We start from the raw sequence: 20,774 nt of genomic DNA, 5'->3' as shown, positions 1-20,774 counted from the left end.
CACATGCCACTGATCACTGGGGGGTTAAAATAGACCCCGCCTCCGTTCTTTCACCTTGTCATTATATATTGCTCTTCCCCCGATATTAGAATCAGTCCCTTGTATGTATGTTTCTCTGACCTACATTTTATTTTTCAGGTTGTAATGGTAAACGTTGGGGATTCGGTACGGTGCCTCAGACAATGAGTGAAGCAAGCAGAAACAGCGGTCTCCGCTTGGCCACATGGTGGAGCATCGCTGAAAGAAATCCCGGTACATTTTAACTCATTGATGTTACCGTTCACCGAATTTGAAAACATTACGAGAAAGAAAGAAAAGAAAGAAAGAAAAAGATGCAACACAGTGAAGCCTTCTCTATCTTCTTATAAGGGTCTTGTGTGTGTGTGCTTGTGTGTTTGTGTCTGCTTAAGAGAATTTTCCTCTGCTGATCCTGCAATGCTTAGCCAGGCAGCTGAAGGAGATCTGGAAGGAGCCTTACTGAGATGACTGTGCCGAGCATCAGCTCCAGTTGCAGTGGTGTTAACAGTGTCTGGTGCAGCAGTAACGGTGGCGGCGGCAGCAGCAGCAACCACAGATATGGCCAAGAGCATCATCTGAGTCCCACTGGCCACCTAGTCACAGCCATCTGCCTTGGCATCATTGGCATTCTGGGTTTCCTAAATAATCTCCTGGTCCTGGTACTTTTCTGCCGAAACAAAGTGCTGCGGTCTCCGATTAACTTGCTGCTGATGAACATTTCAGTGAGTGACCTGATGGTGTGCATTGTGGGTACCCCTTTCAGCTTTGCGGCCAGCACCAAGGGAAGATGGCTCATAGGGCCAGCCGGCTGCGTGTGGTATGGCTTTGCCAACACCTTGTTTGGTAAGTACCACTTTGTTGTCCTGCACCTGTCTAGGAGCATGCTTCCTTCACTTCTTCTCTGTGGCTTGGACCCAGTCAGGGGCCTACCTACTGAGCAGGTCCCATCTATTGCTGCTAACTCGGTGTGCATTTTCTTTAGAAAGCCTTGCATCATCTCAGAAGGGGGTTCAGTGCAGCTTAGGTCTCTGGATGCTGCCTTACAGCCTCTTAGAGGTACTAACAACAAACTAGATCAAACTAGAGTTTGTAAAGGGGTTGTGGTGGTGCTGGTTGGAGGAGATGAAGTTCTGTAAGTGTGGAGGACTCTGAGTTGGAAGGATCATAGTTGAGGGTCACCATATTCCCTTTATTTACAAGTTAAGTGCATTGTTTGGATGAGAGGTGACGTGTGTGTGTGTGTGTGTGTGTGTGTGTGAGAGAGAGAGAGAGAGAGAGAGAGAGAGAGAGATGGAGAAAGAGAGAAAGGGAGAGAGTGTACACAGGTGCATAGAAGTACCAGAAGTCCTTTAGACCCCAACCTGATACCCTTCATATGTTTTGGACTACAACTTCCACTAGTCCCAGCCAGCGTAGTCAATGGCCTGGAACGATGGGAGTTGCAGTGCAAAACTTCGGGAAGGCACTAGGATGGGGAAGAGTGCTTTAGATTATATATGCATAGGACTCTGGTAATTATGGAGTGTCAAAAGTATTATATGATGAGAGCAAATAACAAGGATTGCCTATCATATTTATCTATCATCTATCTATCTATCTATCTATCTATCATCTATCTATCAATAAAACAATGTAAGTTTTTGGAACTGTGAAAACAGGACTAGGTTGAATAGCTGGGACTACAAAGGGAACAGTAAAAAGGTAATGGAGCTGTATTCCTGCACTGACAAGTCTGCAGCCATGCTTCTGTTTCAGTATGGGAGTGCTGGGATTTGTGATTAGCTATAGTACTGCGAGTATAGGATGAAGGGGGCTTTAGACTATTATGGTAGGTGGGGAATGACAGCATGACTCTCTGATGGTCTGCTATAGTGTGAATGGTTTTCTATATTCATTTTCAGGAAGTAAATAGCTATTTAGCTGGGTAAAATGATTATGAATAGGACAGTGAGGCTGCAGTCCTATGCACACTTATGTAGGAGTAAGCCCCTATTAACTTGCTGCTGAGTAGACATGCATAGAATTGCACAGAATCGCAGTTATATTGTAGCAAAGTTTAGCATTTGGGGACTCAAGTATATGTCTAAAGAGCTGAAGGATGCAAATACAATGGTACCTCGTGTTACGTACTGTCCCCCTTGCGAATGCTTCAGGTTACGCGCTCCGCTAACCCATAAGTAGATGCCCCTTGTTGCAAACTTTGCCCTGGGGTGTGAGAGGAAGTCGTGCTCTGACAACACGGCAGCAGCAGGAGGCGCCATTAGCGGAAGTGCGCCTCATGTTGTGAGCGGTTTCCGATTACGAACGGAGCTCCGGAACGGATTAAGTACGTAACACAAGGTACCACTGTATGGTTATGTATTTTGGTGTAGGATTGCCGCCTTAGTAACTTCAGTTTGGGTCCCCTGTTAAGTGTTTAAGAGTTTTGGGGTTTGTGCTTTTGCCATATTTGTTCATTTTACCCACCCTTCTCTGGTTTGCTATTTTGTCATGCTACTGATCTCATTGTCATCATTTTATGTCTAAAACTCAATGCAAAAATTCAGTTCCATTGGTTCAACTCAAGGGAGTGATCACGGTTCCACATCATAATACCCACAACTTCCAGCATGGAGGCTACTGGTGAATCACTTGATGCTTCCGACCAGCTCCAATACAAAAATTAAAAACCTGCTAATAGTCACATTTATATTGCTCTGTACAGAGTGTACAAAGCTCATCACTCACATACTTCTCAGACATCCTTACAGCAGCCTTACAAGGCAGCTCAGTATTATTATCCCTATAATGGAGAGTGGTGGTGGAGGTTGAGACAGCGAGAAAATTGCTTTCATGAAACTAGCCAGTATGTTCAGGACAGAGATAGGTGTTCTTTAGTTTATTGCTCTCTCTTAAAAACCACGCTGCACTCTTTCTCTCACCCATACAGTTTGTGCTTCAGCATCAAGTGCAAAGCCACTGTCAGAGACAGGATATTGGTCGACATCAAATATTGTTGGGCAAACCCGCATAGAGATTTCTGTAATTTGACAAGTTGCTGCTGAGTGAGGGTGGTTATGAAACAACAACACTAAATGTACACTTTGAAAAGACATCTGAGGCTTCTTCTCCTTTGCATATGTCATGTTTTCACGGAGAAACTGCTTGGCCTAGAAATTTCAAACTTTCCCCAGGTATCGTTGAGAAAGGTTTTGAGGATCTCTCCTTCTTGCCTCTATTTCAGATGTGGTCTTATGCTTCTTTTGCAAGTTACCTTGTAAAGAGTCTGGTGCCCAGCTGGTGGCCCTGAAGGTTTTGCTGCTGTTCCCCTTTAAGTGCGGCTTTGTGTGTTATGTCTCAGTTGTGCCTATCAACAATGCATTCTGGCTGGATTTCAGTTAAAGGTGTAAGAGCCCCTATCTATCTAGTCCAGCATCTGCTTTCCCACAATAAACAACCAGAAACTTGCAAGCAAGCAGCAGATGAGGGCAACAGCCTCTTCCCGCTATTGTTCCCAGCAACTGGAATTTAGAGATATGCAGCCTCATTTCTGATCCTTGATGCAATAGCATAGCAGCCACTGATAGCCTTATTCTCCATAAATTTGTTGAAACATCATTTAAAGCCATTTTAGCTGGTGGAGCAAATTTCATCATTTAACTACACACTGTGTGAAGAAATATCTCCTTTGGCTTGTCTTTCATTCAGCTTCATTGGTTGACCATAGGTCTCAGACACCTTTATCATGTCCTCCCATTACTTACCTTTCTTCTAAACTTAAACAGTCCAATTGTAGCTCACCGTTCAAGCAGCATCTACCAAAATTCTGTCTTCTGCACAAGTATTAAAGGCACAGGAGCTCTGCCTCTTTCATATGTTGCCACACTAAGTGTTACTTCAGATCAGGGCTTTTTTCCCCAGCTGGAGCTCACCAGAGCTCAGCTCTGGCACTTCTCAGGTGGGTGCCATTGCCATTTTAAGAGAACAAGGGAGAAGTTCGTGGTGAGCTCTGGCACCTCTTTTTCTTCTGCTTCAGATCCTTTGATCCTTGTTATTGTCTTTATTTTTCCTCTTTCTCCAACTCTGCAATATCCTTTCTGAGATGTGGCAACCTGAAATGTAAACATTATTCCAAGTGAGGCAATAAAAATCTCTATCATTATGGCATCTATACCCCATTCCTCCTCCTCCTCGGAGCTCAAGCAGGCATAGATGCCTCCTCCATCCCAGACACACTTTGTCATAATAATAATAATAATAATAATAATAATAATAATAATAATAAATTTTTATTTGTATCCCGCCCTTCCTGGCCAAAGCCAGGCTCAAAGCAGCTAACAACAGGTTAAAAATAGCACAGTGTACATAAAATCGCACAATTAATTAAACTACATTGTAGAATCAGTTCAGAATCAAATTAATGGCAACCATTGGGCTAAACCTTCTGAGGTAGGTTAGGCAAGAGAGTCCGCTCCCAAAATCACCCCATAAGTTTCTTGGCTACATGGGGATTTGAATCAAACACTCTAACGATGATGCTTCTTTTCCTCTTTTTAACGCTATACCAAGTTGGTGGGCATAATTTTTTCCTGTGGGAGTGAGTTCCATAGTTTCATTATGTTTTGCATGAAGAAGCACTTTCTTTTGTCTGTGCCGAATCTTCCAACATTCAGCTTCCCAGGATGCCCATGAGCTCCAGTGTTACGAAAGAAGGAGAAAACTTTTACTAAACCCATTTTCTCCATGCCATACATGATGATGATGATGATGATGATAATAATAATAATAATAATAATAATAATTTATACCCCACCCATCTGGCTGGGTTTCCCCAGCCACTCTGGGTGGCTTCAACGGAATGTTAAAATACAATAATCTATTAAATATTAAAAGCTTCCCTAAACAGGGCTGCTTTCAGATGTCTTCTAAAAGTCTGGTAGTTGTTTCTCTCTTTGACATCAGGTGGGAGGGTGTTCCACAGGGTGGGTGCCACTACCGAAAAGGCCCTCTGCCTGGTTCCCTGTAGCTTGGCTTCTCGCAGCGAGGGAACCGCCAGAAGGCCCTCGGCATTGGACCTCAGCGTCTGGGCAGAACAATGGGGGTGGAGATGCTCCTTCAGGTATACTGGACCGAGGCAGTTTAGGGCTTTAAAGGTCAGCACCAACACTTTGAATTGTGCTCGGAAATGTACTGGGAGCCAATGTAGGTCTTTCAAGACCGGTGTTATGTGGTCTCAGCGGCCACCCCCAGTTACCAGTCTAGCTGCCACATTCTGGATTAGTTGTAGTTTACGGGTCACCTTCAAAGGTAGCCCCACATAGAGCACATTGCAGTAGTCCAAGCAAGAGATAACTAGAGCATGCAGCACTCTGGTGAGACAGTCCGCGGGCAGGTAGGATCTCAGCCTGTGTACCAGATGGAGCTGGTAGACAGCTGCCCTGAATTGACCTGCACCTCCATGGACAGCTGTGAGTCCAAAATGACTCCCAGGCTGCGCACCTGGTCCTTCAGGGGCACAGTTACCCCATTCAGGACCAGGGAGTCCTCTACACCTGCCCGCCTCCTGTCCCCCCAAAAACAGTACTTCTGTCTTGTCAGGATTTAACCTCAATCTGTTAGCTGCCATCCATCCTCCAACCGCCTCCAGACACTCACATAGGACCTTCACTGCCTTCACTGGTTCTGATTTAAACGAGAGGTAGAGCTGGGTATCATCCACATACTGATGAACACCCAGCACAAACCCCCTGATGATCTCTCCCAGCGGCTGCATGTAGATGTTGAAAAGCATGGGGGAGAGGACAGAACCCTGAGGCACCCCACAAGTGAGAGCCCAGGGGTCTGAACACTCATCCCCCAACTTACTGAACACGGCCCAGGAGGAAGGAGCGGAACCACTGTATAACAGTGCCCCCAGTTCCCAACTCCTCTAGATGGTCCAGAAGGATGTTACGGTCTATGGTGTCAAAAGCCGCTGAGAGATCCAGCAGAACTAGGAAACAGCTCTCACCTTTGTCTCTAGCCTGCTGGAGATCATCCACCAGTGCGACCAAGGCAGTTTCAGTCCCATGATGAAGCCTGAATCCCAACTGGAAGGGATTCAAATGGTCCTCTTCTTCCAGGCATGCCTGGAGTTGTTCAGCAACCACTCGCTCAATCACCTTGCCCAAGAATGGAAGATTTGAGACTGGGCGATAGTTGGCCATATTGGCCGCATCTAAAGATGGTTTTTAAAGAAGCAGTTTAATAACCACCTCTTTCAGTGGGTCTGGGAGGGCTCCCTCGCAGAGAGAAGCATTCACCACCCCGCGAAGCCCATCGCCCAGCCCTTCCCAGCTAGCTTTTATAAGCCAGGATGGGCAAGGGTCAAGGAGAGAGGTGGTTGGTTTCACTCGTCCAAGCAGCCTGTCCACATCCTCAGAGGTACAGATTGGAATTGATCCCATGCAACTTGACTAGACAGGACTCTAGCACTCTCCCACCCCAGCCCTGCTCCCACGGTGGAGTCTACCTCTTCCCAAATCTGAGCGACTTTATCTGCAAAAAACTTTGCAAAATCATTGCAAGAGATCATGTGGCCCGTACTGGGCCCCAATGGAGAGGTGGTTCCGCTAGATTGTGAACCACCTGAAAAAGTCTCCTGCTGCTGTTTTCTGCAGATGCAATAGAGGTGGTGAATAAAGTCTTCTTTGCCGTCGCTAGTGCCACTTGGTAGGCTCAACATTGAGCAATAATTCGTGTCCGGTCAGCTTCAGAATGAGTTATCCGCCACCGGTGCTCTAGCCGTCTCAGCAATTGTTTCATTGCCCTCAGATCCATAGAAAACCATAGTTTTCATAGTTTTCCATACATAGTTTTATAAACTTTCATAATTCTGCCTCTTATTCACTTATCCAAAAGTCCCAGTTGCTGCAACCTTTCTTCATTAACCATTTGCGTTGCTGTTTTCTGAATTTTTCCCTACTCTACAATATCCTTTTTCGGGTGAGGTGACCAGAAGTGTGCACAGTATTCCAAATGCAGTCATATCATAGATTCGTATAACAGCATTATGATATTGGCAGTTTTATTTTCGGTGCCTTTTCTAATGATCCCTAGCATGTCCTTTGCCTTTTTCACAGCTGCTGCAAATTGGGTTGATGTCTTTATCAAGCTATCCACTATGACCCCAAGGTCTCGTTCCTGGTCTGTTGCCACCAGTTCAGTCCCAATGAGTGTATATGTGAAATTAGTTCTTCTTTGGTCAGGCAGGCATCACTTTACACTTTCTTACATTGAATTGCATTTGCTGTTTATTCTTAATTTCTGCTTCTTGCTGTTTAACCAATGCCTGTTCCATGAGAGTACCCCTCCTCTTATTCCATGACTGCTAAGCTTAATCAGAAAACTTCTAAGGCACAGTCATTTAGGTAGCTAGAGATTTTATCTCTTTGTTGTTACCGGAGCACATAAGGAGCCAATCTTTGTGAGGATAGCTGAAGTCACCTGTAACTGCAACATTCCCTCTTTTGAATGCTTCCTTCATTTCACCCTTCATCTCAATATCTCCCTAGGCATTTTGATCAGGCAGATGATAGCACATCCACAGTACTAACTTAAACACCCATTCGTCCCACCCTGGCTATCTGGCAGTTGTCTGTCTGCAGTCCCAGGAGCAGATTAAGAAAATGCATATGTATCTTCTGAGAAGAAGAGTGAGGTGTGCCTCCAAGTTTAATCCAGAAAAAAGCAATATCTGTGCACATCTAAAAGGTCTAAGTTTAACACTGATCTAGATGAACAAGGATGATTCCCCCAATTTCTTCTTTTGAAACAGAGAACAAGTAGAGGTGGCCATTGCAATCCCAACTCTCCAAGCACTGGGAAGTAAATTACAATAAGGATTTTTAAAATTTATTTTCTTCTCGTTGTTGTCGTCTGTGCAGACAGTCTTTTATTTACTGGGATCTTTCTGTGAATCATGATTTCTACCCACCTTGTTTTCAGATGTTAAAAATAGGCATCATTTCCTCTTCGCCAATATATTTTATTAATATTCCCTCTCTTTCTGGGAGCCCATCCTTAGGATGTGACAATATGTTTCCTTTTATCAAATCAGCAACAGAGCACGGTGGAGAGAGACTGCTGTTCTCTTTCTAACAACTTTCCACGCCTGTGATGCTATCCAGACTGGCTTCACCAGAGCATGCTGCTATCCTCCCGGGTGCTCTGATTTCTGACCTAATCAAACGTTTTCAGTAGGTACACATTCTTATTTGGTTTCTGGTTCCAAAATACATTTCAAAACCAATCTCCTTCAAAAAGGCTTTTATGCACAGTTTCCACAGCAGGCAGGGATCTAATTCCTGCTTGCCTCTCATTAGTGTCTTTGTTAGGAATCCAGGTTGCATTTTAGTATTTGACATTTAACCTTGATACCTTAGAAAGGAGCTAATGAGAGGCAAGTGAGAGGTAGGTCCCTGACTGCTGCTGGAATATTTCCAAGCAATTTAGAAAATGCTGCTATCCCTTGTTAGTGTGTGTATGTTTTTCATACTAATACATTTCAGTGGCTGGAGTGGACTTGCTCAAACTTTTCATGCTCCATCCATATTAAAAAAAAAAAACAAAAAACTTTCAATGTAAGGGAACGTTGCAAAACACTTGGCATATGCCAGCATGGCGTAGTGGTTAGTGTGTCAGACTAGGACCTGATAGAACAGGGTTCAAATCCTCACTTGAACGTGAAGCTCACTGGGTGGCCTAGGGCCAGTCACTGCCTCTCAGCCTAACCTACATCACAGGGTTGCTGTGAAGAGAAAATGAAGAGAGGGAGAGCCATATACACTCCTCAGATGAAAAGATGGTGTATAAATGGTGTATAAATAATAAAATTTTGTTGAGTGGAAGAAAGTTAGGCTGCCCATCATTCATGGTGACTCATAGTTATGCCCATCATGGTAACTCATAGCATGTTGACTCAGGAGGAGTAAGGTAAAGGGACCCCTGACCATTAGGTCCAGTCGTGTCCGACTCTGGGGTTGCGGTGCTCATCTCGCATTACTGGCCGAGGGAGCCGGCGTACAGCTTCCGGGTCATGTGGCCAGAATGACAAAGTCACTTCTGGCGAACCACAGCAGCGCATGGAAACGCCGTTTACCTTCTAAATTAAGTAGGACTTGCTGTCCTGTAGGGATGTTTTTCGGATAACAACCTCAGAAACAGCAGCTGAGGCAAAAAAGCTGGGCTGCTTTCTCCAGCTCAGTTCCCTTTAGATATTTTCAATTACAATTCTCATCAGTCCTAGCTGGCACAGCCAATGGCCAAAACATATTGAGGGCATCAGGTTAGGGAAGGATGGCCTATCAAAGCTCCATTGACTGCAGTGACTCTGAGGATGTCTTTGAGGGATAATTCCCTCCATTTTGAATGACTGTGTGTGACTTTGAACCCATCAAGCTGAACCCCCCCATCGTTCTGCCCCAACACTGAGGTCCAGCTCTGAGGGCCTTCTGGCGGTTCCCTCACTGCGAGAAGCGAGGTTACAGGGAACCAGGCAGAGGGCCTTCTCGGTAGTGGCACCCACCCTGTGGAACGCCCTCCCATCAGATATCAAGGAAAGAAACAACTGCCTGACTTTTAGAAGACATCTGAAGGCAGTCCTGCTTACGGAAGGTTTTAATGTTTGATGTTTCATTGAATTTTTAATATTTTGTTGGAAGCCACCCAGAGTGGCTGGGGAAACCCAGCCACATGGGCTGGTTACAAACAAACAAACAAACAAACAAACAAACAAACAAACAAACAAACATTATTACAATTTGCATTCCACAGAATTCAAATTGTAATACGATAAAATGCAAGGGATGAAATAAGCAATAAAAATACAATTAAAAGTCAGTATGAATATTCAATGCAGACATGTTGCAGACCACCTGAATAAAGCTCATGGTCCACAGAGCACAGTTTGGGAAACCCTGCCCTATGACAAAACTTTTGAACTCAACGGGACTTACTTTTCAGCAGCCATGAATAGGCTCTCACTGTACGGCTTCATTTGCACACAGATGTAGCTGGATGTTCACCATCATATCTGAGCTCCTGGCAGACAACAGTTTTCTCAAAGCTGCTCGGAAACATTTCTGTTCTGAAAGTTAACCTCTGCACCTGACAGAGACACTGATGAAAAGCAACTGGGAGGCAAACTCTTGCCTAATGTGGAAATGCTGCATGACAAGTGTTTTGCAGACATGTGGAGAATTGAGGAAAACTGTTGTCGTATTTTAACGGCACTTTGCAAGCATGGAAATAATAATAGTAGAGCAGATGACAATTGGAGGGAGATTTTGACTAACATATCATGTATTTTGTGCATTTCATTGCACATTGCCTCTAGCATTTATATAGCATAGTAGCAATATATAGATATTAAAAATAAATAAACTGTTTGAAATGTCACATTGGAGAAATCCAGAAGTGCTCAAAAGCAGGGAACTAATAATAATAATAATAATAATAATAATAATAATAATAATAATAATTTATATCTACCCTGCCCAGCCACTCTGGGCGGCTTCCAATAGAAGGTTAAAAATACATTAAAACACCAGTCATTAAAAACTTCCCTAAACAGGGCTGCCTTCTACATGTCATACAGTTGTTTATTTCTTTGACATCTGCTGGGAGGGCATTCCACAGGGCAGGTGCCACCACCGAGAAGGCCCTCTGCCTGGTTCCCTGTAATCTCACTTCTCACAGTGAGGGAACCGCCAGAAGTCCCTCAGCGTTGGACCTCAGTGTCTGGGTTGAATGATGGGGATGGAGACGCTCCTTCAGGTATACAGGACTGAGGCTGTTTAGGGCTTCAAAGGTCAGCACCAACACTTTGAATTATGCTCAGAAACATATTGATGCACAAACATACGTCTTATCATTCTTAGATCTTATGACCGGTCGCTGTGAGGACCTGAGGGTAGTTGCCATGAGAGCTAGAGACAAGCTCTTCCCATGATCCAACAAATCCAGTGATCATCACATACCCTTGGTCTTCTTCATCTCCCAGTGTGCCACAACTTTTGCTTCTCCATTTGTTGGGTGGATAATGATGCTTGGGAGCTATGGAGCAATGCTCTAGCATTTCTTCCTCCTGACCTTTTGCCCCTCTTGGAGTCTTTCAAAGAAGAAATGGGACTTTGTTGATCTGATTTCAGCAGAAGTTGCTCCCAAGAAAGGGCAAGGATTACAGCATTTGTTATATATTTTGTGGCTTATTTTGCACCAGTGAACAAGAGCATTAGTCATTGCACCTTGACCTTGAATCGCAGCTGTCTCTTACACACGTACTCCTAAATGAACTGCATTATCAAAATTGCAACTTGAAAGAGCAAAGCTTTTGAATCTTGACCTGTCAGTAATGTCTGAGTCACACCAGAGAACCTCTCAGAATCAAGAGGGAATTTTTAGGGAAGTTTTTAATGTTTGATATTGTTGTATTTGGTTTCTGTTGGAAGCCGCCCAGAGTGGCTGGGGAAATCCAGCCAGATGGGCGGGGTACAAATAATAAATATTATTATTATTATTATTATGAACATCTGTTATAGGTGAGAAGGCCAGCATAGGCCAGTGTTTGTGAAAATTGTGTTTCCTCTTTTTATTTTGGGTCTGTTGACCACAATAAATTAATAATGATGTTTGCCATTTCTAAAAAACTATTAATTATTAGCATTTATCTACACACTTTGCATCATATGACCTGACTTTTTACTGACAGAACCATTTTTTAAAAAGAAAAAAAAACCCGATTTCCTTTGCAGGTCTTTTTAGAGCCTAAACAGTATATAGACAAAGCAAATTTGTTTAGTGAATGCCAGCAGCTCTCACAGAATTTCAGTACAGAGGTGAAACAGCTATTTCTCCCCCTTCAAAAAAAAGTGGCATTTGAATCAGACGATCAAATAAGCCATTATTATTGACAGCCTAGTTGCTGTCAGTTATTTCTCCCCCTTCAAAAAAAGTGGCATTTGAATCAGACGATCAAATAAGCCATTATTATTGACAGCCTAGTTGCATGGTGTACTCTTAGAGATTGCTTAGTTAGATTTAGCAACATATTTAGCAGAATAATGTCTTTAGAGTGAGTTTTCTGTTGCAGCAGCCGTGCATGTTTTCATACGTGTTGCACTTTTTCATATGTGAAAGCAAAATGACCCTTTCCAAAAGTTATAAATATTTATGTGCCACTAGTACTCCAAAGTTCCCTGTAAACAAGGAGTGGGAAATCTTTTTCAGCATGAGCGGCACCTTCCTTTCTGGGAAATGTTACAAGAGCCAAGGGCTTTGTTGGGCCAGAGGCAAAAGTGAGTGGCGCAACTGCTGTTAAATTTTTACTTCTCCATAGTAGCCTGGGGCTTCTACCGGTATATATATTTCCACACCCCCTTTTCCATGCACATAGGAGCCAACTCCTAGGGGCTGAGGGGTCTTGGCCCCCCCAAAAATATTTGTGCTCCCCACCAAAGATGATGGGCATTGCAATTCAAATGGTGTGTGTGCACCGTGTCATATGATCAATTATGCAGGGCTTATCAGCCCCCCCCCATATTTTATTCAAATTGGCACCTCTGTCCATGCAGATAAGCAAGATGCATTATCAAAGTTCAAGGGATACATTCCAGCTAGGGAAAAATACTTGAGCTACAAATAAGACACCCTCTGGACCTCTCATGGAGGAGGTTCATGAAGAAGGGCCTCAGCTGATGATTGCAGGATCTGGGTCAGGTCATCTGGGGGAGAGGGGGTCCTTGAGCCATTGTGCCTGCAAGTGCAGTCAAGAGGCATTCCCTAGACCCTGGGACATTTTTTTTAAAAATTAATTTTTATTAAGGATTTTCTTGATATTTGATGTTTCCTTTTTGGTTGACACAGAACATCCTAGCTGATAAAGTGGTGTTGTGAAAGCTTGTAAAAGAATCCATAGATTTCTTATCTAGAGATCTTATTTGTATACAACCTTCTATCTCCTTTTCTGCCTTTCTTCCTGGCATCCTGAAAAACGAAAGACAAAGAAGTTCCCTTGATAAGCTTGCTTTGTGTGCCAAAGGCTTTCTACAAAATTCTATTAAGTTAGTAAACAGTCTCTGCCTCCAACTTACTTTATTGATATTGAATTGGCTGTTTTTACAAACTGGCTATTTTAAAAATATTGATGGCAAATCTCCAATAAATCAAGGGGAAGGGGTTCGTCAGTAGATTTCAGGTATCTAGTCCTCCTCAGATCCATTTTGGATTGAACTACACACTCTGGAGTTTGGCCAATTTTGAAATTGCCCCAATGTTCCCTGGAGCCATTGCTCTTATGTCTTCCTTTTTGCAACTTACTAGTACATGGGAAGCAGTGTGGATGACTCAGACAAATGCCATGGCTACAGCTGTGGTCTTGGATAACAGGAATATATTGCTAAGAACCATGGGAAATTTAATCAATATCCTTGTTCCCAATACTGTTAAATTTTGCTCCAAGCAGGACCCCAGTTCTCAGTGAGAAGGGTTTCTGGGAATGCTAAAACAGGGATTGAAGCCACCAGTCTCAGGAATACAATGTCTTCATTGGCTAACAGGGCCAAATCTGCCTCAGACCCAATCTGGAGTTGGGTCAGTTTTAATCTCATTATTCTGGACTCTAACAACAACAACAACAACAACAACAACAACAACAATTTTATTTCTACCCTGCCCATCTGGCTGGGTTTCCCCAGCCACTCTGGGTGGCTTTCAACAGAACATTAAAAACAGAATAAAACTTCAAACATTAAAAACTTCCCTAAACAAGGCTGCCTTCAGATGTCTTCTAAAAGTTGGATAGTTGTTCCTTTCCTTGACATCTGATGGGAGGGTATTCCACAAGGCGGGCGCCACTACCGAGAAGGGAAATTTTCTAGGGAAAATATGGATGAACCAATCACTGTTTGCGACCATAGACTGATAGATGGTGTGAGTGCAAGAATGATTTTGCATCTGTATTTGAATGAAAGTTATTGGCATGTACACTCCTTTTTCTTTGCATCTCCTACCTCAGTAGGATTTGGAAACATCCACATCAATTTTACCAGCATTACGGAAACAACTCCTTACCTTTATCCTGATACTTCCTATGAATAAAGCTGGCCAACTTACATACACATTTGAAGGGGATGCCCATGATACCATGTATGATGCCTGTGATAATTGCAGTAGGTATGGCATCCATTTAGCATGTGCAGGAATGATGTGATGTTAAATAATGACTTTCTCGAGTCTGTTTTTTTTTGGTTTTTAAGAAACATAAATATGTAATTATGCACTGACTTCAGCAAGTCTTTCCTGCTGTTTCAATGGTGTGAGAAAATGCCTCCTGGGTGATCTGCAGACTTCCAAATACATAAAACTTGCAATATGCTAGTATCCTGAATGCATAGTTTTGCATATTGAGTGGACATAGACACTACATTGCAATTTTTAGACATGAAAATGTGGAGGCAAACCTCTGCTAGTGCATGAGAAGAGTTGTTCTTCTGAAGACTATTTGGAAGAATAAGGAGATAGAAAGAGACTCTTTTGCTTCCATGTTATGTATAATCTAAAACAGATGGGGAACCTGGTGGCCTCAGTGTGAGGGACCATAATTTCCATCAGCCCCAGCTGGCATGTCCAGTGGTCAGGGATTGTGAGAGTTGGAGTCCAATAGCATTTGGAGTAACACAGACTCTTTATCTCTGTAATACAGGAACTTGCAGCCCTGGGTCTGGTAAGTGCCTGGACAAGAAAATGCTATTGTAATGTATAGCACCTTCAGTTTCATCATGGAAGAAAGGCAAGATATTAATGCAATAGATAAATAATAATTTACCAGAATTTACTATGTAGTTTCTAAAAGGTCAAGTTAGCTACAAGAAGAAGAAGAAGAAGAAGAGTTTGGATTTGATATCCCGCTTTTCACTACCCGAAGGAGTCTCAAAGCGGCTAAAATTCTCCTTTCCCTTCCTCCCCCACAACAAACACTCTGTGAGGTGAGTGGGGCTGAGAGACTTCAGAGAAGTGTGACTAGCCCAAGGTCACCCAGCAGCTGCATGTGGAGGAGCGGAGACGCAAACCCGGTTCCCCAGACCACTACACCACACTGGCTCTACAAGGCCAATTCTGAATGCAAATGATCTCTGAACCATTGCTTTACCACTATTTGCATTTATTTACACACATGCAGGGTGATCACAGATGGAAACACTCAACTTAAACAGGCTGTTTCCAGTCTGCCTCACATTGCAAGCCAATTCCTCATGTCACACACAGACACCTTGATTACATCTGGTTGGGAAGGGGAAGGGAAAGGAGAGAAGAGGCACCATGCTCTGTGATATTTGCTAGCCCTTCAGAAGGCCAGATATTGAGATTCTCAGCCAGCTATTTAGTTCCCATAGCAACATATTACCTGCAATTTGTCTAGCAATAGATTATGCCAGGCTTGACCTGGACAACTGGCTTGACTACTTCAGCTGTCCTATTCTTTTCTAGATCTCAAACATAAAACCATATTTGGAAAGAACTTTGGAGGCCACCTAGTTCAACTCCCTGCTCACAATAATATGATCACACAAGTAAAGAGGGAACAGTAGATATGAGGCCAAGGTGGTTCAGGAAAGAATTTGCTAATGGATGGGTCTTGTGACTCATCTCTTTTCCACAAAGTGTTTCTTCAGAGCCCTCAAAGCCTTGTTTATAAGATGCACTTGTTCGCTTAGAAAACAATTGTCCAAAATAAAACAAAGTAATCTGCTGTTACCTTACAGGTACGGTGTCACTGATATCCCTGGCTGTGCTTTCGTATGAACGCTATTGCACCATGATGGGTACAACTGAAGCTGATGCCACAAACTACAAGAAAGTATGGATGGGAATCTTTGTGTCCTGGATGTATTCCTTATTCTGGAGCTTGCCACCACTTTTTGGATGGAGTAGCTATGGACCAGAAGGACCAGGCACGACATGTTCAGTTAACTGGCATTCACGGGATGCTAACAATGTATCTTACATAATTTGCCTCTTCATCTTTTGCCTTGTACTTCCTTTTTTCATTATTGTTTACTGCTATGGGAAGCTGCTGTGTGCCATAAAGCAGGTGAGTGGATTTTTCAATCTTTTTGACAGAGCATCAGTGTGCTGTGTTGCATCCAATGGCAAGTCAAAGTCAGATCAAGGTACATGCAGGCCCCACTTACTGAACACAATGCTTTCCCTGGAAATCATTTGTTAGATGAGCATTTGCATGAGTCCACGGTTTCTATTGATTTCTATAGGATCATTTCTCATATAGGATTTGCCCAATCTCCCTACCCCCCCTCTCTCCATGGTTTCTTCCTGAAATGACTGCAGCCAACCAGCAAAAGAGAGACAAAGGAAAAACTGATTTGTGGATTTTTGTAAATGAGCAGGCAAGTAGCCGGACCTGCGTGTACATGGCAGAAACAAGCAGGACCCTGGACAGCTCCAAAGGGGCACCTCTGGCTGAAACATTTTCTTCCAAAGATGCTATCTAAGTGGAGAACTAGATCCCACTGAAGTTTGGCAAATGCAAATCAAAGTCAGATCAAAATAGGTTGGAGTGTGGTAGACTACCTCCCTGGAGGGACTGGCTGGCTGGTTAAAGAGCCCTAATCTTATTTTACAGTACAGTATTTGACTTCTGTAAGGCTAGGGAGAAAGAGGTACTGTGGGGGACTCATCCTCTGAGTCAAAGGTGGTGGCAGGCATGTGCCCTTTAAAGGAAATGGCATTTCCAGTAGTCCGGAGTCATATGAATATTTTCCTTTTGCTGAAGATGCACCTTGAAATCAAATGATTTATTTGAAAGAAGAGTCTTTATACGGGGAGCAAACTAAAATTAAACACTAAAAGGGCAAATGTAAAGATAAGATTGAGCCAGTGTTGGAACAAGCAAATAGTCATCTGCATATGTTAATTAGTCCATTTACAAGTATTGAAACTAAGAGACTATAAAGTAAATTTGATTAAGAAGCAATTCTCTCCTCAACAACTCCTCCCCGAACAATAATTCCACAAACAATAACCACTGTGGACAGGTCAGTAAACTTTAAAGGCAATCTATTGCCAATTTCATGGGAAAGTCATGATTTTTAGAATAATGGATAGAATTCAAAGAGCAACATCAAGAAGAATAGGTATAATGCTGTGGAAACATTTAAATTGTGTGGAAGAGCACATAAAATGTAAAAATCATCCAGAAAGGAAACATTGGGAAGATGGACTAAAGAGCTGTCCTAATGTAGCCACAATCTTCCCTCACCCCTAGTCATATTTTTTTTTCTACATTAAACAGCCCTCAACTGTTTGATCAACTTCCACTTTGACTCCCCATCCACATTTTGTTGCAAATTGACATTGAATTCATCATAGATATTGAATCCACTGCAACGGTGCTGCTGTTACAAGTGGTTTGACAAAACTTAACCCCTTACAATGGCTCTTGATGCTACTTATGAAAGTGGTGGAAACGAATTCAAGATTATTATTGCATGTCATGAGCTCAGAGGTGGAAGGATGAGTGCAGGTGGGGGAATCTCATCATGGAAAGATGAACAACAGCACATCTTCATTTGCTTTGAGATCCATGTGGAAATCCTACTTTGCAGAAGATATTCTGGGTACTCTTCAAGTAATGGATCCTGTTTGCACAATGGAGCTCCCCCACCTTTGTTCTGCCATACACCCCATAAAAAAGTTCTAGGGGTTCCCCAAAGCACCAGAGCAGATTTGGGGAGGGCATGGGGAGGAGCAGAGGGAAAGTTCTGTTGCACAAGCACAAATACTTGCACCAAAGGGACATGTTAATTGGATACTGCCCCCCCATTCCAATTTCATTTCCCACATTCTCGTGGGGTGGAGTGGGATGGGATGGGAGGGAGGGCGAAATCACCTCCTGATTTCACCCTACCTGTTCTGGCCCACTAGCATTCTCCATCCCTCTATGTGCTGAACTTAGCTTCTTTCATAGCTTGGATCCAGCATTTGTTCATGACAACCACTTTATAATGTTAAAGAGAGAATGGCAAAATGCTCTGCACACAGAAAAAGGCAACAGAAATGGGGTTGCTCTTAATAATTATGTGATGTGTGGCCCATACAGTTTTTAACAAAATGAGCTGATAGTACTGTAGAATCGCAATAACAAGGCCATTTGGCCTGATTTGGTTCAAGACTGGAGATAGGGTACAGGAGAATTCAATGATACCTCGGGTTAAGTACGCTTCAGGTTAAGAACTCCACTTAAGAACAGAAATTGTGCTCTGGCAGCGCAGCAGCAGCAGCAGGAGGCCCCATTAGCTAAGTGGTGCTTCAGGTTAAGTACGCTTCAGGTGTAGAAAAGACCTCCGGAATGAATTAGGTACTTAACCTGAGGCACCACTGTATAAGCTTTGACAGTGAAGTTCTCACCCTAGGCCACTAGTGGTGTGTGTATATAGTTCATTCTGCTGCAGTTTTCACTCAGGTCCGCACATGCAAATGAGGGATTGAAGAGTGACGTTCAGGGATTGGGTGACTACAGAAAGTTGTTACTGTTGCTTTGTAGCTGAGTTCTATATAAGCAGGCTGTTGAGCCCTTCAGCTCACTTCTGTTCCAGCCTGAGAATAAACAAGAGCTGCTTGGAAATCACTGTGTCGTTTGCTGTGTCCACCCACTACTTAACAGACAGCACAATCCAAACCCAAGATCCTACAGGCTGAGCAAGTTTAGAATAGGCTGTAACTTCCTCAGCTCAGCTCAGCCAGAGATACGCTAGCATAAGTCTCTCAAGCTGGCTGAGCTGGAGCTGTGATGGCTTACCAAGTGGAACTGAAGCCTGTGGAATTTACACCAGCAGGGATGGGACAGGGCAAGGAGAGACTTAGGAACATGGTGGAATTTATGTTTGTAAAAAGGGTAGTCAAACTCTATTCTAAAGACTGGGTCCCTGGCTGGGACCTGCTGAGCCGACAGTAGCCCCACTGTTGAACAGAGCTTGGAATAGGAATAACTTACACCACTTTTACATCAACTAGCTGAAATTCTAACGGCTTCTTATATTTAGGATTGCCCTACCTGGTATATTTGAGGTTCCAGTCAAAGGAACCCCACAAGCATTTTGCTAGGGGAAGCAGCTGAAAAGCAGTGATCCATTTGTCTGATTATTGGTTTGGTGATGCTAGACTGTCTCATATCAGCCACGGGTGTGTGTTTGTGTGTGTATGTGTGTGTGTTATATTTATTAATTTTGTATAAAAACATCAGTGTATGCATGTGAGCCGAAAAGGAACACACATACAAACACACTGTCTTTTACTCTCCACCCACACTACAACAAGAGAAGCTTCAAGCATGCTGTGCTCCCAGGGATTGTCTGGCAACAGCACATGAGCAAAGTCAAATGCAAAGTAGAACAATTTTCTGCATATTTGCTGAATGAAAAATGGGTGTTTGCAGTGTGGAGGAGGCAGGCTGCAAGACAGATAATGGAAAGCAGAAGATTCATGGGTAGGAAACTGTGTGTGTGTGTGTGTGTGTGTGTGTGTGACAGCACTAAAGTGCATCAGCTATAGATTTTTTGAGTTACGTTCATTTTAAAGGAACACCCAATGACTTACTATTGGGGTGGGGGGAAGAACCCAAAGACTAGCAACTAAATAGAATTGTAGAGTTTGTACCACTGAGGGTTCTACGGGGCCGAAAAACACACCCCCCCCCAAGCATCACCCTCTGGAAAAGTCTGTCGAGTTATGAAACATACCAGGAACGTAGGACTGTAGGCCCAAGGAGTTTCTGCAGATTGTTAGCAAGAAGGAAAAAACAAAACAATGGAAAAGATAAATGCTAACAAAATATTAAAACTGAGATAGAATAAAGAAGCTGCTTAATTGTTAATCTTGTTCACATAGTTGTGCAATTACAGGGATGAAAATACTTGTATCAATCAATTAACCTCTCGCACATAAATTGCAAAGAGGTTTACCTCATTCCCTTCCAAATTAACAAAATCCCTCTTTGGGAACCACGGTTTTGAAAAAGCGTGTCCTCCATAAAAGAGGGCACGTGTTGTGGTCCGACCGGCTATCCGACCCAGTGTTGTGGGTGGTTAATTGGAAAGATAGCCACAACCCCTGATAGGTTGGTCCCGTGTTGCTGGTATGTAATCTGGCCAATGGGATGCCTCAAAGAAGCAGCAATGCAGGACCTATTTAAGCCCATGCGAGGCTACTGAGCTTTCTCTTTGGGGCTTTCGCATCGGAACACCCGCCCACCTCTCCCTATATTTAGGGCTTGCGCTTGACCTTGCTATTCCGTCGTGTGTCGCCTGCCGTTGGGGCAGGGGCATGGCAGGAATTTCCCCCATTCGGCTGATTGGCTGGTGCCACTTGGGTTTTGCCTGCTGCGTAGCAAATTGTCACAACTTGTAAGTTGCGGATAGGTTCTGGTTCAGGTGACAGGCATGGCACGTGATGTGGCCACGCCTATGCAAATGCAGGATATTCCAGTAAAGGAATCCAGGGACTCATTGGTTTGGCATTCCCTGAATGGGGTCCTGCCTGAGCCCGAGTCCAGGGGACATCAGGGCGGCTGATTGGTACTCCTCCCAGCAGCTGTCCCTGGTGTTCATCCTTGGCTGTCCTACAAACGTGGCTATGGGACAGGTCTGCCTGCAACAGTGCAGGAAGCTAGTGGAACCAGAACCTATGCAACCACTCACCTGATTGTAATCAATAAAGTTGTGGCC

General features: G+C 43.5%; 1 protein-coding gene across 1 annotated transcript in view; it reads left to right on the top strand.

The window, feature by feature from the left end:
- Positions 1-408: 408 nt before the first annotated feature.
- The window catches only part of LOC117047273 (vertebrate ancient opsin-like), a 94,313-nt gene continuing 73,947 nt past the window's right edge, over positions 409-20,774 (top strand). Inside the window, exons 1-2 of the mRNA XM_033150220.1 lie at positions 409-861; positions 15,798-16,126. Coding sequence (XP_033006111.1) covers positions 483-861; positions 15,798-16,126 — 708 coding nt within the window. The 5' untranslated portion in view covers positions 409-482. The remainder of the gene's footprint in view (positions 862-15,797; positions 16,127-20,774) is intronic.

Source organism: Lacerta agilis, chromosome 5 (assembly GCF_009819535.1).
Source record: "Lacerta agilis isolate rLacAgi1 chromosome 5, rLacAgi1.pri, whole genome shotgun sequence".
Classification (NCBI taxonomy): domain Eukaryota; kingdom Metazoa; phylum Chordata; class Lepidosauria; order Squamata; family Lacertidae; genus Lacerta; species Lacerta agilis.
Note: the sequence above shows the minus strand (reverse complement) of the source record. Positions and strands in the feature narration are given on the sequence as shown.